This window comes from Crocodylus porosus, unplaced genomic scaffold, assembly GCF_001723895.1.
Source record: "Crocodylus porosus isolate Cpor-Errol unplaced genomic scaffold, CroPor_comp1, whole genome shotgun sequence".
NCBI lineage: Eukaryota > Metazoa > Chordata > Crocodylia > Crocodylidae > Crocodylus > Crocodylus porosus.
The window spans coordinates 5177140-5192978 of record NW_017728944.1 but is presented as its reverse complement, the minus strand read 5'-3'; the positions used below and the strand labels follow the sequence as shown (position 1 = coordinate 5192978).

The window sequence follows — 15839 nt, the reverse complement described above, 5'->3', positions numbered from 1 at the left end:
TTGACTAAACACTTTATGCTTGGATACCTACCAAAATTTGACACTGGTCCCCTACACATGCACCTGCTACCAACACTGCCCTGAAATTCTTAGGAGAATTTGAGGAAGATTTCCCTTTTGAAGAAGGAGATCCACTGCAGGTAAAACTAGATGCTGCCACCTACCTATTAACAGACATGTGCAGTTATTGTGTACAGTTCTGGGCCCCACATCTCAAAAAGGATGTAGTAGAACTAGAAAAAGGTACAGAGAAGGGCAACCAAAACAATTAGGGGCATGGAGCAGTTGCCATTCCAAGAGAGATTCAAAAGGCTAAAATTTCAATTTGGAAAAGAGAAGGCTGAAGGGGGATATGATAGAGATCTATTTGAAAAATCATGAAGGGGATAGACCAAGTGAATAAAGAACTGTTGTTATTCACCAACTCCCAGAATACTAGAACTAGAGAAATTAGTAGGTGACAGGTTCAAAGCTAATATGAAGAAATACTTTTTTTACGCAATGCATGGTTAATTTGCAGAATTCATAACCACAGGATCTGGTGGAGGCAGATAGCAAAAACAGGTTCAATGAGGGACTGGATGTATTCATGGATAGATCTATTAATGACTACTGAAGAAAATGGTTGGAGATGTTTCCTCTGGCATCTCTAAATCAATAATAGTAGATGCCAGGGAGGATACTGAATAGGGGATAGATCACTTTAGAGATACCTGGTTCAATGCTCTCCTTTTACAGCATTCATTTCTGCCAGTTGGAAACAAGATACTGGGCTACGTGGACCATAGGTCTGATCCAGTAGGTCACTTATGTTCTTACGTTTGCTTATGACATTAAGTATAAGCTTGTGGTATGGCACTTACCCACAAAGCAAGTTTTGATAACCAGAAAAAACTCCTGCAATAAACAGGATAAAAAAAAATACCCCTCCCAAACCCAAACAAACAATAGAAGCATGATTTAGAACCTAAACATTTAAAATATTAATAAAACCACAAAGTGCAGTTGACACTGTTTTAGGAGCTTCTAGCACTGGTATGGGAGTCTTAAACTCAGTAAACCTAGAAGTAATAAAAAATAAGTTGACAAGTATTGCCACACACTGAGCACAAGGATTTGAGCACCAGTATCACATTAAGCTTACAAGCAGTAATTAAACCAGAATGCAGTGAAAACATCTATAAAAGTGGCACCTTAACTGAAAGGATAGTTTGGATGATGGTGAAACAAGACTTCAATTTAAATAAAGATGTGTCTTGGGTCATGGCCTGTCCACGAAAACAAAGAATTACAAAGCATCATAAAGGAAATAGGGATCACTTCAAAACTGGGAGCATGGTTTTGATCCAAGAGGCCTCTAGGAGTGTGTCAACATTTTCCACGCAGAGATAAGCATGGTGGCAAGTCCAAACTGGACCATGTATTTTCAATAGCAGTGAAGTTTATTCACTGATTACATGGGCTGGGAATGAGGAAACTGTCTGCTCAGTAGTTTCCATCAGGATAGTAGCATCATTTTGTTTCAAAACTTTAGGAAATCTTAACTGGATTTGGAATCACAATGGAAGTTGGCAGCCCAATCTAACTACATCTGTCCAATCAAAATCATGAGGGGTGGGTTTGTCAGCTGAAGCAGTTCACCTCAATAAAGGAAGAATGTTAGATATGCTGAAAGGAAATGACAAACTCCATCTTTCTCTGTCCCTGTTTGTCTTCCTTCCCTGTGGGAAAGGGCAAAGATCATAACAAGGTGCTCACTGCTCCTGCGTGCCCCAGGAGATATAGTCAGGCCGTGTGGCTGCATGGTACTCATCGACTAGCTGCTGCACAATCTCACGGGAGTTGTCCAGCTCATCAAAGTTGTCTTTGAAGATGTCCTCCTTGCGGAATTGCTCCAGGAAGGCCTCCCTCTTGCGCAGCTTGTCATACTGCCGGCATGTCCGCTCGAACAGCTAGGATGCCACACAAAACATGTGTGAGAGTGGGGAAGGACCAGGAAGCAAAAGGCTGGGTGGGAACATGGGAGCTCCTAATCTTAGCCAACCAGCCAAAGGACATAAGGGGTATGAGCAGAGAAGTCTCTGGAGGGGAATCCTAGGGCAGGCAAGCCCCCTGTGTCTGCCTAGCTTAGCAGTGGTGGAGGGGGTGCTAATACAAAGCAGATATGTCCCAGTGTGTTAACCAGGTTTCCTGGCAGGAAGAAGCAAGCAGCTCAGTGAAGCATTGCCATCTGCTATCACATTCCCAGGAAACTTCTGATTTGGGCTGCCCATGCAGCTTACTAGACTGAGTAAATAGCTTGTATGCCAGGGCTCCTTCAACAAATGGGGACAAATGATCTACTTAGGCAGGGCTGGATTCCTCTAGCATCCAACTCTTGCAGATCCCAGAGTCCCTGGGAGAAAAATGAACACTGAGGCTTCTGTTCCAGGAGACTACAGCAAAGGTGCTTGACACGTGTGGCCTGCATCAAGCCACTTGACAGTGGCTAAAGTTGGATTGTGAGGGTATCCGGTATGCTCACCGAGGAGATGCTGGTGTGGTTTGCCATCATCAGACCGCTGACCCGGTGTGCAGATGGCAGGTAAGGGGACTTTCTAGAGAGTGCCACCTGGATGCTGGCAGGCCCCCAGGGGATAAAGTTGGCCAGCTTCCTCTCACGGATCCTCTGCAGGCTCTTGTGAACCTGGCAAGATAAAAACAGGTCAGCACCATACACATAGCAGCTATGTCTGCCAATCAGCTGGCAGGGCAAGGTCAACATCCTTAAAGGGGCCAGCAAGACCACCCAGTCCCTGCTATCCCCCAGATGGACTGGGCAGGGCCTGTGTGAATGAGGATCTCTAAGAGGCATGTTCCTACCACTGCTCATGGGCCTGGGTTTCAACAATCAGCTCCCAGGATGGGCAGACTTCTGTAGGCAGCAGGGTGTGAACACAGAAACAGCCTTTCAAAGGACTTGGTTCAATGTAGCTGGGCTGAGCAGCAGTCAGCCCTTCTCTGGCTTTCCATCAACTGTTTGTTTTAGGGACCCTTCAATCCAATCCAACCCCACCCTTGTTGCATTATGACCCAATCTATTCCCTTCATCTGGGAGCAGACATGTCCCACGTGCCTGTGTTGGGTCCACCTCTCCTTGGATGATATTAAGAATGGCAATGTAGCAGTGGTTGGTCTGTCTGTCTCGCCCAGTGGAGACCATGACGTTTTTAGGCTGTAACAATCTTCTCATCACATCCAGGACTGTGGTCTTCCGCACACTGGCCACCTGCAAATGCCAGCAGAGAGAACTCAGATGGATGATTCATACATGCATACAGCAGAGTGCTGGGTGCACCTGCTTGCGTGGCGCCTCTGCACAGCACATGGAGGTCTATGCTGAAGTTGGATCAATTGCAAAAATAAGGTCATTATGGAAGACTCATACCCTTTTGAATCATGCACCCAGCCCCAAATCCATGGGCAAGGGAGAGAAGCCACTGAAGCCATGTAACAGCTGATGCAAAATTGCTACCGTTGTGCCTTTCCGAGACAAAGGGAAGCAGCCAAGAGCCATTCTGCCCCCTCATGCATGGGGCTAATAGCAGAGCTCAGCCTGAACCTAATGAACAGGGGAGGAGAGGGAACATACGGAGAGTGAGTCACTCCACTCTCTGCAGCCAAATGCACAAGTATTTAGCGAGGCAACGAGCATGCAGGGACGGAATAGGGGCATGACACTTAAGAGAGGAGCTGATCTGCTGCGATTGCTACTGACCTCACTACAGTCAGCACCTTTCTACCACTTCACTGCAGTGGTGGATTGACCCTGCACAGAGCCAGTGTGGTCACAACACTCCCCCATCTCCCATAACATCCTGGAGCTTAGATGGAATTTGCTACAGTTGGAACTGGGCCCCAAGGCAGTCACTCTAAGGGATAATCATCTGTTGTTTAACATAAAGGGGGGAGGCACACTTCAGTAAGGGGAAATTTCTTCACTAGAGACCAGAAATCATACCCCGTACTCAGGGGCTCACATAGTGGTACTGTGCAGTGGTTCTCCGGTCATTGAAGGGCTGTGTTTTGGTTACATGGCTCTTGCATGTGGGAATTATGGAAAGCTGACTTCACTGCTTGCTGGTGTCAGATGGACAGTAAACTTCACCCGCTGCAGGTATTTATCATGGAGAAAAAATAAACTGTAGCACGTGCCACTGCTCAGAAGGGTGCTTATACACATCCATGCAGGAGACCTGATGGACCTTCTAAAGACAGGAACTGACTGTTTACTGGAAGGTGCAGGAAAAATTGTTTCCTGATACTAACTTCCTATAGCTCTATGCTAGGGACAGACAGTTTTCCAACCAGCTTTCTGCTGGTGTGCAGAGGTCATGCCCCAAAACACAAGGGCTGGGGCAGGTCAAGGACAGACATCAACTAAGCTGCTGGCAGGCTCCCGGTACTCCTCCAAGAGAAGTCAGAACACATGCTTGTACCCATTTCTGAGCCAGCAGCCTTTCTGATTTACTTTTCTGAGTAACATCCTGGGGAAATCCATCTGATGAGAGAAGAAACAACAGTGGTTTGCTCATACTGAGCTACCACACTTCCCCCATATTTCAGTAGGGCCTTGGTCCTGGCTGGTGCAGATGTGCCCACTGCAGGAGGGTGATCAGGGAGTACAGAATACATGTGTAGAAGCATGGACTACTATCCTACCGTTTTGTACACTCTGATGATGCAGCTGGTGACCGTACTGAGGAGGGGAGGTCAGGAGTTTTGCAGATGAGTACTTCCTACCAAGGCTTTGCAAAGAACAGCAGAATCCTGCCCCAAGGGAAATTGTGGTTGCTGTTAGCTGACAAGTCCCTCCAATTAAATTGATGGGATTGGAAGAATTTGCTGGCAAAGGATGAGGGTGCAGACAGCTGTAACAATCAAGATGTTTCAAATGCCTTTGAAATGTTTCAAAGGGTTAGCTGTGCATGCGTACTGTCTAGAAGTACCTGAAACACTCTCAGAGTTACTTCTTACAATGAAACAGTGCTTGGGAGCATTTTGATTTTTGTTATCTATACATGCAGAAAAGGGCCAGAACCAGGGAAGAGTCAGGTACACCTCCTCCCTGCTAGCTTTTCTCTTGGGGAAGACCCCTGCAATTGCCAGAGCTGAGCCCTTCAGCCCTAATCCCCTCTACCTCTCCGCTCTGAAGGGGAGAAGAGACTTGGGAATCTCTTGCTGTCCCCAACCCCTGCTTTTCCCTCTACATCCCCACCCTAGAAGGGCAGTAGAGAGGGCTGCAATATTTATTAAATGTTCCAGCTGAGAAAGGCCACAGGAGCCATGTGCATGTCCCCCAGCTGGAATATTTACTTTTTGAAATGTTTCTAAGTGTGTTTAATTTGGAAGAGTTTCAGCTGGTACTTCTGTCTGTGCCCTGTGGTAAGTTGGGTTAACCAGCATTTGAAGGTTGCCTGAGGGTAGACATCTGCCTCATGGGCCACACAGGCTGTTGCTGTCATGAGGTAGGTCAAGCAGAACAGGGAGTGGCAGTCTGTCAAATGCCCTAAGCCAAATGAGGAGGCTGCTTGGCTATATGGAAGCAGGGAAGAACCAAGATAAAGAAAACAATTTATGCCCAGAGTAAGAAGCTAGGACATAGTGCAGGTGTTGGCCATGGCTTCACAAGGCAGCAAGAGGCATGCATGGGAATGAGACAGGCCTGGAGGAAGCCCCTGGGCAGGAGAGAGCCCTATGAAGTAGGTCAGTGCTTACCGACTGGTCTGTGGTGAGTGGTGTGTAGCCAGTCATAAGAAAGTGCAGTCTGGGGGTGGGGATCAGAGAGGCGATCAGGCCAATCAAATCATTGTTCATGTACCCAGGATACCTAAGTGTTGTTGTGCTGGCTGACATGATGGTAGAGACCTGGTGGAGAGAGAAGAAACACAGTCAGAGCCTGGGGAATAGTGCACTTGGAAGTGAGATGTCAAAACCCAGAGCTCAATTCCACAGCAATAAAAGCACATCTGCACAGATAGGGACAGAGCCAAGCTCCTTGCCCCAGCAGGAGCCTTTGCTGTAAGGCCCCAGCATGACTTCTATCCTTCAACAGTGGCTCAGGAAGATCCAGGCCAAGCAGCCATAGACCGAGGCAGGTTAAGACTAAATCAGAGGATGCCAGATTAAAGTATTTGGCAGACTTCTCAAAAAGTGAACACTCCTAGAGTGGGGGCTCTGTACCAGCTGGTTGATCTGGGAGAAGGATGGGTTCTGAATGTGCAGCCGGTCTGTGGCAATCCGATTCAGAGCAGTGTTGTCCAGAACCACCTGCAAAAGAGAGAGGGCTGTGCTCAGCTACCTGGAGAACACTTAGGGGCAGCTGAATGATACACAATGTCACAAGTGAGAACACTGAGAGAACCATCAGTTCTTGCTCAGAGTGCTGGGCCCAAATGTCACAGCACAATGAAGCACTGTGCAATGACAAAGATGACACTCAAACTGATTCATTCCGAGATGGCTGTTATTCTGGAGCATAACCAACACTCCATGGGAAACTCTCCCACTCCCATTTTGGCTGCATGCCCCAGAGCCCTCCCAAGACAGTGCTGCCCCAAATGTCTGCCTCCAAGACAGTGCAGTGCAATGTCAAAGCAAGTGAAAAGCCTGAAGGGAGTGAGAAAGCCCACTGCTTAACAGACACAGACCAAGAGACTAGAAATTCTCATGCAAACTGGACTGGATGAAAAAGTGTCTTGGCTGAGACCTGTCCACAGTTCTGGGTGGGAGCTGGAGATGTCTTTATTGCCAGGCGGCCCCTGGAGAACAGGGGCCACTGATAATGAAGACCTGGGGTAGGGCCCAAGGGGAGCTATGTTTGAGTAGAGTGTTTTAAGTCAGATTCTTCTCCAGCTGGCTTCTACTTTCACTAGCCTCAGGACTGAAACAGAAAGGAGAGCAGTGGAAGCAGAGCCAGCATTAGCCTCTCACTGCTGCAAGCAAGTTTGTCCCATATTTAGAAGATAGCCCCGCATAAATGCAGAAGGGAGTGCCTCAGAGCTCCAGGCATAGGTTCAAAGCCCTGTAATTCCCAGACTATGGAAAGGCTCAGCCTTTCCAGGGGCAGGTATGGAGCTCTATACAGTTTGCTTTCCAGGTCCCATTTGTTCTGCACAGACATTAGCATGCATTGCTATGACATGCTGGCTGATGCTGCTTGCCCTGTGGCAAGCTATATTTCAGAGCTGATGTGGAATGCGGGATCCTACATAAACACAAGGAACAACATCACTACTGATTGACAGCTGTGCTGGCCTCGACAGATTGGAGGTCCGATGGTTCCTGAAGTGGGAGGTGAGGGCTAGCTCACTGGTGTTCCCATTCCGCTTCAAACTGCAGCAGGATTCTTACCACACAGTCAGCATTCTGGGTCAGCCGCTTGAGAGTCAGCAAGGAGTTGTATGGCTGGACCACGACATCGCTCATCTCATCCTGGTTTGGGAAAACTGAATAGGTCTCCACCAGCTTCTTGGGATATCTGAGTGAGTGAGCCCAGACATCAAGAGTTAACCTCATCAATCCTGCTGTCAGTGCTTCCCTCCCACGAGTTCCCTTCTCAGTCTCCAGGGTTCAGGACAGTGGTGAGTCACCCACAGTGCATGCCAAAGTCTGCTCCCAGGGAGGAAGAAAATTTGTTCCACCAATGCCTGCATCCAGCAGCATGGCAGGAAGCCATCAGACAAAGCCAAAGGCAAGGCTGAACCAGCCACTGGATGAGTAAGCAGCTGCTCACAAGCAAAGCTGCATGTGGGGACAAGCAAGGTAGCAGTGCAGGAATCCTGGCTCCAGCCTCCTACCTTCATTGGTGCAGCTGATCAGATCAGATCAACTTGAAAGGAGACAAAGAGACTGAACAGAACAAACTCCATTTCAGAGACTCTGCAGCCCCTGGGTATAGCAGGAGCCATCCCTTTTCTCCAGATAATCTGCCGGGGACTGCACGAGACAGTGTCTGGGTGGGGACAGTGGAACAGGCCCTAAGGGTGTGGACACATGTAACAATTAAAATGTTTCAAATGCCTTTGAAATGTTTCAAAGGGCATTTCGCTGTGTGTACAAACCCCCTGACACGTTCTAAAAGTGGCTGGAACACTCCAGTGTATTCTCTCTCCTTATACGAGGTACTTTTTTGGAATGTTTCACTTTGTTACGTCTGGAATGGCGGGATGGAGAGCAGGCAGATGGCCTGCCAGCTGCTCTGTCCCATCAGATCCCTGCCAGATGTCAGGCCCTTCAGTACCAGTCCCCCTACCCTTCACCTCTCTGCTGGACTGTGAGTGGGAAGAGGTGGGGATAGAAGAGATTGGAGCTGGGGATCCCCCTCCCCAACCTGTCTCTTCTTCTCTCCCATCCCTAGGGGGAAATGGAAGCAAAAAGTGCTGGTCCCAGCAGCCTGCTCTAGCACCCCATGGGGGCACATGTCACCCTGGCTGAAATGTTTCCAAGTGCATTTCACTTGAAACGTTTCAGTTGTTATGTCTGTCCATAACCTGAGTCAACACTCTTCAGCTTCCAGAAGTCCCAGGCTGGCCTAGAGTCTGCTGAGGTGAAGGGGCTAATGCTGAGTACTCACCTGTCATTCAATCTCTCCAGCAGATAGGAGCCTAACCCAGAGCCTGTTCCGCCAGCAATGGAGTGACACAGCACAAAGCCCTGGAACGAAGCAGAATGTGGACAGCTCAAGGGACCAACTCAGCCTCCCAAGTGAGACGGAGCAGAGATGAGCTCTGGCCATGCCATGCAACAGAGCCTGGGTCAGCACAGCTGGCAGCTGACTCTCTCTGGACCTGTGTCAAGAGCCACTAGTGGCAGTCAGGTGACATCACTGAACATCCTTCAAGCCTTGTCTCTGAGACAAAGTCCTGCAACTCAGCTGCCCCCATCCTGCTCAGGAGCCTTTTAGATCCCTCCCAACCTTAGAACACAGGTTAAAGCATCACAGATATCCCTCCCCCAGCTCAGCATCCAATCAGTTTTAACACAGGTGAGTTCACAAGTTCAGGCCCTTCCTCTATTTCCAAATCAACCTACACCTGTCCCTACCAATCTTAGTGTCCCTAGAGGAAAGGCTCCTCCCTTTCTGACTCCAAGCTAAACACTCACCTGCTCCAGATCCCCACAACCTGCTCCTTCTACAATCATGTGTTTCATGATTTCCTTTTCCTGTTGCAGTGTAACAGAATGAAATAAACACATGGGTGCTCTGACCATCTCAGCAAGGGGCATGATGAAACTGAGGACAGTCAAGGTGATGTCAGATAAACAAAGCAAAACCAGCTGAAGAGATGGTGATTTCTTCCCCTGACTCCCCTCCTGCCTCTGAGTTACAGGACTCCACAGTGGCAGTAACAGGAGGCTGAATTTCTCAGCTGAGTGGTTTCATGGTTACTGATCTCCTTTAAACCTGCTTAAGAAACTGAAACTGTAGCTGCCCGGGGTTCTTCACACTCTAAGGATTTCATGGTAGCCAACAGCTTAGGCTGGCCCAAAAGCTGGACTATGTCTGTCTGCTGCCACCTTGTGGTTCTAAAGCAAGCATCCATTCAAATCACATGCATAGCAGAGCAAACCAGCAGGGTACAGATTGGGATGGGGGCATTTCATCAAGACCCTTCCTACCCAGCTGTGGAGATTCACTAGAAGCCAAGCTGGGAAGGGAGTGTTTGGAGAGTGCTCCTTTGGGAAAAGGGAGAGGAACTACTCAGTCTGATGCAGGGGGAGATGAAGAGTAGGTAAAGTGGGTAAAGGGAGGCAGCAGGTCAAAATCCCTTCTTAATAACAAACTCTGTTGGGTGTTTATGGTCTCCTCCAGGAGAGGCCATCACTAGAGGTGTTTAAACTGGATTTGGAAAATGTTACAAACCTTGCCAGAGAAAACCCCTCCCCTTCCAAGGGATCATGGGATCTTAGTTTCATAGTTTATAGGGTCAGAAGAGACCTTAACAGATCATCAAGTCCAATCCCCTGCCCTGGGCAGGAACAAGAGCTGGGGTCATAACACCTGAGCCAGATGTCTATCTAGCCTCCTCTTGAAGACCCCCAAGGTAGGGGACTCCCTTGGGAACCTATTCCAAAACCTGGCAGTCCTAACCATAAAGTAATGCCTCCTGATATCTAGCCTGAACGCACCCTCAATCAATCTGTGGCTACTATTCCTTGTTATCCTAGGTGGTGCCCGAGGAACAGAGCCTCACTTATTTCCTGCTTGTCCCCCCTGGTGAGTTTACAGATGGCCATCAGATCCCCTCTCAGTCTTCTCTTGTGGAGGCTGAATAGATTCAGGCCCTTTAGTTTATCTTCATGGGGCCTGGCCTACTGCTCCCTGACCATGAAAGCGACCCTCCTTTGGACCCTCTCAAGGTTAGCCACATCCCTCTTGAAGTGCAGCACCCAGAACTGGACACAGTACTCCAACTGCAGCCTGACCAGCGCTGCATAGAGGGGAAGGATCACCTCCCTGGACCTGCGTGTGATGCCTCAGTACATGCACGACAAGGTGCGGTTAGCCTTACTGACTGCTTCCTCGCATTGGCAGCTCATGTCCATCCTGGAGTCAACAAGGACTCCAAGATCCCTTTCAGCCACTGTTTTGTTGAGAAGGGCGTTCCCTAGCCTATAGGTGTGTTGCAGGTTCCTTCTCCCTAGATGCAGCATCTTGCGCTTGTCTGCATTGAATTCCATTCTGTTCTCATCCGCCACCTCTGTAACCTGTCTGTCCCTCCCCTCCAGTGTGCCCACTTCTCCCCAGATCTTTGTGTTATCAGAGAATTTGGACAGTGTGCTTTCCACACCCACCTCCAAGACACTGATAAAGATGCTGAATCTTAGGGGAGAACACAACAGATTTGGGAAAAGCTTCCTGTCTAGGATTACTACCCTGGATGCAAGCTGCTCAGCAGCCTTACCCCCAAAGATATTTGCATCCTCCAAGTTTCCACAAAGATTGAGCCTTCAAAGTAACCCAGACAAAAGAACAGAGACCTTAGGGCTGGGATATACCCTGGGAAATGGCAGTCTGGCACAGTCAGCAATGAATGATCTAAGGCCTCTTTGTTACTTACCTCTAAACTGTCACTCCCATCAGCCTCTCTATCTATTATGTCAAAGATATCTTCATGGATTTTTTCACCCTGCAAGGCAGAACCAAAGCAACATTCATTCCATTAACTTCCCCTTGAGGAACCACAGAGAAATAGAGCTGGAAGGGACCTCCACAGGCTATCTAGTCCAGTGGTTCTCAACTATTTTTGTATCAGGATTTGTAAACATTGATGGCCAGTCCTGACTCAGTAAATACTCTAAGTAGAAAACAGCTCCCAGACCTTGCCAGTACCTCTCATTCCTGACCCACAGCCCCCTGGCCCTGCTGGTGCCCCTCACTGACCTACAGCCCTCTGGTCCTGTTGGTGACTCCTAACCCATGGATCTCTGGCCCTGCCAGTGTCTCCCCAGTTGGTTACTCCTCATGCTGCTGACAGCATGGCTGGCACAGGATTCATGGTGGCAGCAGAAATGAATCCTGCTGCCCTTGCCCACTCTCCCATGCTGGGACCCACCTGCTGGGCCATGGAAGTGGCTCCTGCCTGTGTCAGTCTGGCCAGGCTGCAGTCCCGTGCACGCTGCAGGTGCACAGATCTGCGGGGCACATGCCCCCCCACTCCCCCAACCCACTGAAGAGCTGGGGGTGGGGAGCAGCAGGTTGGGAGTGAGGGGTACCAGCAGCAGGACTGGGAAGGTAGGGGGACTTTGGGTTGGGAGTAAGGTCCCCTCCCAAATGTTGCCTGTGCCCATTCCTGCCCCCCCAATGCATCGTTTATGCCCCCTCCACCCCACAGACTTACCTGTGGGAAGCTGCAGGAGCTGCTCCCCATCCTGCTTAGTTGCCATGTGCATGCGCACATGCATATGGTGCCTCCTGCCTGATCGCCTTCTTCCCACTCCCCACAGCCCCAAGCAGCCCCTTGTACACTGGAACTCTGCCAGCATGCAGGGGGAAACATGTACTTTCCCATGTTTTTCTACGATGGTCACAACCCTTTCAAATATTCTTATGACCAACTTTTGGGTTGCAACCCATGGGTTGAGAAACACTGATCTAGTCCAGCTAGATCATCCCTACCCAAAACATACTATACAATCCATAATCTAAACTCTACATAAAACCACCATCAACCCTGACACAACACAGACATAACACCTTAACCTGCCACAGGTATGTGCCAGGTATAATGTCATGCAGCTTCCAGCCATGCCATTAGATCTGTTAGGGGTGTTTTTTTACCCATGAGTCCATCCTGAATGCTATGGTACTTGCATATCAGCACTTAGGTTCGTAAGAAAGTAAGGCTGGAAGGGACCTTATGAGGCCATTTAATCTAGCTCCCAGCTCAAGGCTATCCCAGCCAAGACCTTTTTTTTAACCTGCTCTTAAGAATTTCTACAGAGGGAGATTCCACAACTTCTCTAGGTAGCCAGTTCCAATTTCTCATACTCAAACAATTCTTCCCAATTTCCAAACTAAATTTTCCCTGCTGCAGCTTGAGGCAATTGCTCCTAGTCCTGTCCCCTACGGTCGCAAAGAAAGAGCTAACATCTTTATAATCATCCTTCAGCATTTCAAACTATTAGCAAATCCCTCCTCAGTCATTTCCTCTCCAGACTAAACAAGTCCAGTTCCTTCAGTCTCTCTTCAGAAATCATTGTCTCCAGCTCCCTAACCATTTTCATTGCCCTCTGCTGGACTCTTTCCAATTTGTTCACATCCTTTCTGTAGTGGGGGACTGAGAACTGGACACACTACTCCAGATGTGGCCTCACTACTGCCAAGTAGAGGGAAATAAATCACTCCCTTTGATCTGCTGGCAATGCTCCTACTAATGAAACCCAGCATGCTGGTAGTCTTCTTTACAACAAGGGCGCATGTTGATAACTCATATTCAGCTTCTTGCCCACTGTAAGCCCCAGGTCCTTTTCTATAGAGCTGCTGCTTAGCCACTCAGTCCCCAGCCTGTAGCGGTGCATGGGACTGTTTCATCCTCAGTTCAGGATTTTGCACTTGTCCTTATTGAACTTCGTGAGATTTCTTTTGGTCCAATCCTGCAATTTGTCAAGGTCTCTCTGAATCCTAGCTCTACCCTCCAGCACATCTACTACTACCCCCAGCTTGGTGCCATCTGCTGCAGGTGCACTTCATCCCACCTGCCAGGTTGTTGATGAAGATATTGAACAAAACCAGCCACAGGACCGCCCCCTGGGGCACTCCCCTTGATAGTGGTTGCCAACTAGACACGGAGCCATTGACTACTACCATCTGAGCTGGGTTATCCAGCCAGTTTTCTATTCACCTTACAGTCCATTCATCCAACCAACCCGTACTTCTTTAGCTCGCTTGTGAGAAAGTTATGGAAGACTGTATCAAAAGACTTGCTAAAGTCAAGGTATATCACATCCAATGCTCTCCCCCACAAGAACCTGTCATCTCATCATAAAAAGCAATCAGGTTGGTCAGGCATGACTTGCCCTAGGTGAATCCATGCTGACTGTTCCTAATCACCACCGCCTCCTTCAAGTGCTTAGAAATGGATTCCCTGAGGACCTGTCCCATGATTTGTCCAGGGACTGAGGTACGGCTGATCGGTTTGTAGTTCCCCAGATCCTCCTTCTTCTAAACATGGGCACTGTATTTGCACTTTTCTGATTGCCTGGGAGCTCTCTTGATTGCCAAACGTTTTCAAAGATAACAGCTAGTGGCTCTGCAATCACATCACCCAACTCCCTTAGCACCCCTGGATACATCACATCTGGCACCATCGACTTGTACATATCCAGCTTTTCTAAATAGTCCCTAACCTGTTCTTTTGCCACTGTTGGCTGTTTACCTCCTCCCCAAACTATGTGGCCTGAAGCAACAGTCTGGGAGCTGAACTTGCCTGTGAAGACTGAGGTAAAGAAGGCATCAAGTACTTCAGCCTTTGCTGAATGGGACTGCCCCCCGTTCAGTGAGGGACCCACATCTTCCCTCATTTTCCTCTTCTTGCAGACATCCATGTAGAAACCTTTCTTGTTACCCTTCATGTCCTTTGCTAACTACAACTCCTGTTGCACTTGACCTTCCTTATTTCATCCCTGAATGCCAAGCAATACTCTTATACTCCTTCCTAGTAGTTTATCCAAGTTCCCACTTCTTGTAAGCTTTCTTTTTGTGTTTCAGCTCTCTGAAGAGTCCCCTGCTATGCCAAGCTGCTTTTCTGCCATACTTGCTAGTCTCCTGCATCAGGATGTTAATTCCTGTATGTGTCAATGTGTTTTTAAGCCTCCCCAAAGGCATTGGGTATTGTCTAAAGCTAAGACTGGGGACTTCAACTGGGGTGTGCCAATTCTCCTGCTAGGAGCAAAGCTGGAGATTCCTGGAGAGGGTGTCTTGCCCTTCTGCTCAGGGTCAGACTGATCGCTATACTTGGGGTCAGGAAGGAATCTTACTCCATGGTCAGACTGGTATGGTCTGTGAGGGTCTTTGACTTCTTCTATATATAGCAGGGGTTGTGGTATTCTACCCGGGACCTCTTCAGCATATATTGAAAATATTTTACGGGAGCAGGATATTGGATGCCGTGGTTCCCCTGCTTTACCTGTAGCACATTAGGGTATTACGTCTGTGTTGCATCAGGGTTGAGGGTAGTCTTATATAGAGTGTAGATTATGGTTGTATAGGATGGACTGGATAGAGATGATCCTGCCTCAGGCAGGGGGTTGAACCAGATGACCTCTGGAGGTTCCAACTTTTCTATGACTATGACTAAAATACAACCAGTAATCCTGGATGCCTTTCCCCTTCAGACTGGTCTCCCTGGGAAACATTTTTGTAAAGAGTCCACCAGAGAGAGACAATCCGTCCACATATTTTTGAAGCATGGGGCCCAAAACAGCACAGAGTGCTGAAGGGAATCCCAGCAGGGCTGAAGGAATTCCCTGGTAAGCTCTTAAGCACAAGGCCTAGAAATATGTTTGCACCAGCATGCATGAGGCCACTTACCTGGGAGAAGCCACTGGCCCAGTTGTTTCCAGCCCCGCCTCCATGCTCAGATAGGTAGATGTTTTCCGGATTGTACAGGTTCGCGTAAGGGGAGTTCAGGATGGAGTGAATCACTCGGGGCTCGAGGTCCAGAAGCACAGCCCGAGGGATGTAATGTTCATCATCTGCCTGTAACAGGGAGCGGTGAGAGGGCTAAAGAACATGACACAGTCATAACTCAACAATGCTCTGCTCTGCAGGAGAAACTGAGGCAGGCACCAGCTGTCAGCCCAGAGCTATAAACACAGCCAGCATCAGCATCGGGTCCTGGTTCAGCAAACTGGCAAAGCAACAGTTATTACCGGGCACCTCTCTCGAGACAGCACCTAGTTGCATCCCCAGACCCTGCTGCACCAGGTGCTGCACGCAGAACAGACGCGGCCCCTTCCACAAAATGCTCCCACTGGTAGCAGATGCACGACAACTCTGCAACTGTGGCCGGGGGGCCGCCTGCACCAGGTGCCACAAGGGGCACAAGTGCTTCCATGCGCGGGAGGCAGCAGTACAGGGCAGCTCGGGGCAGGGGCAGGGGCTGGAATCGGAGCGGCCTGGGGGGACCGGGCCCGCACCTGGTAGAAGAAGACGTCCTTGCGGTCCGTGCCCTCGGTGGCGAACTCCTCCACGATGCCCTCGGGGCTGATGCCGTGCTCGGCGCACAGCTGCTTCCAGAACTCGAACCCGACTGCGGCCAAGGAGGGGAGGCGGCGTCAGCCCTGCGCGCGCTCGC

At 49.1% G+C, this 15839-nt stretch overlaps 1 protein-coding gene and 1 long non-coding RNA gene across 2 annotated transcripts; one reads left to right on the top strand and one right to left on the bottom strand.

Annotated features, from left to right (window-relative positions):
• Nucleotides 1-489: 489 nt before the first annotated feature.
• Nucleotides 490-15819, bottom strand: TUBG1 (tubulin gamma 1; the record flags this gene model as incomplete). The annotated part of the gene is made up of 10 exons (XM_019550502.1): nt 490-1952; nt 2525-2686; nt 3116-3268; nt 5758-5907; nt 6223-6309; nt 7393-7519; nt 8615-8694; nt 11103-11171; nt 15074-15241; nt 15682-15819. Coding segments are annotated over 10 exons (1332 nt in total), but the record flags the coding sequence as incomplete, so codon positions are not given.
• On the top strand, nt 11288-14815 carry LOC109320376. The gene is made up of 3 exons (XR_002103781.1): nt 11288-11302; nt 12363-12369; nt 14720-14815. It is a non-coding gene; the product is annotated as an uncharacterized LOC109320376 (long non-coding RNA).
• Nucleotides 15820-15839: the final 20 nt, after the last annotated feature.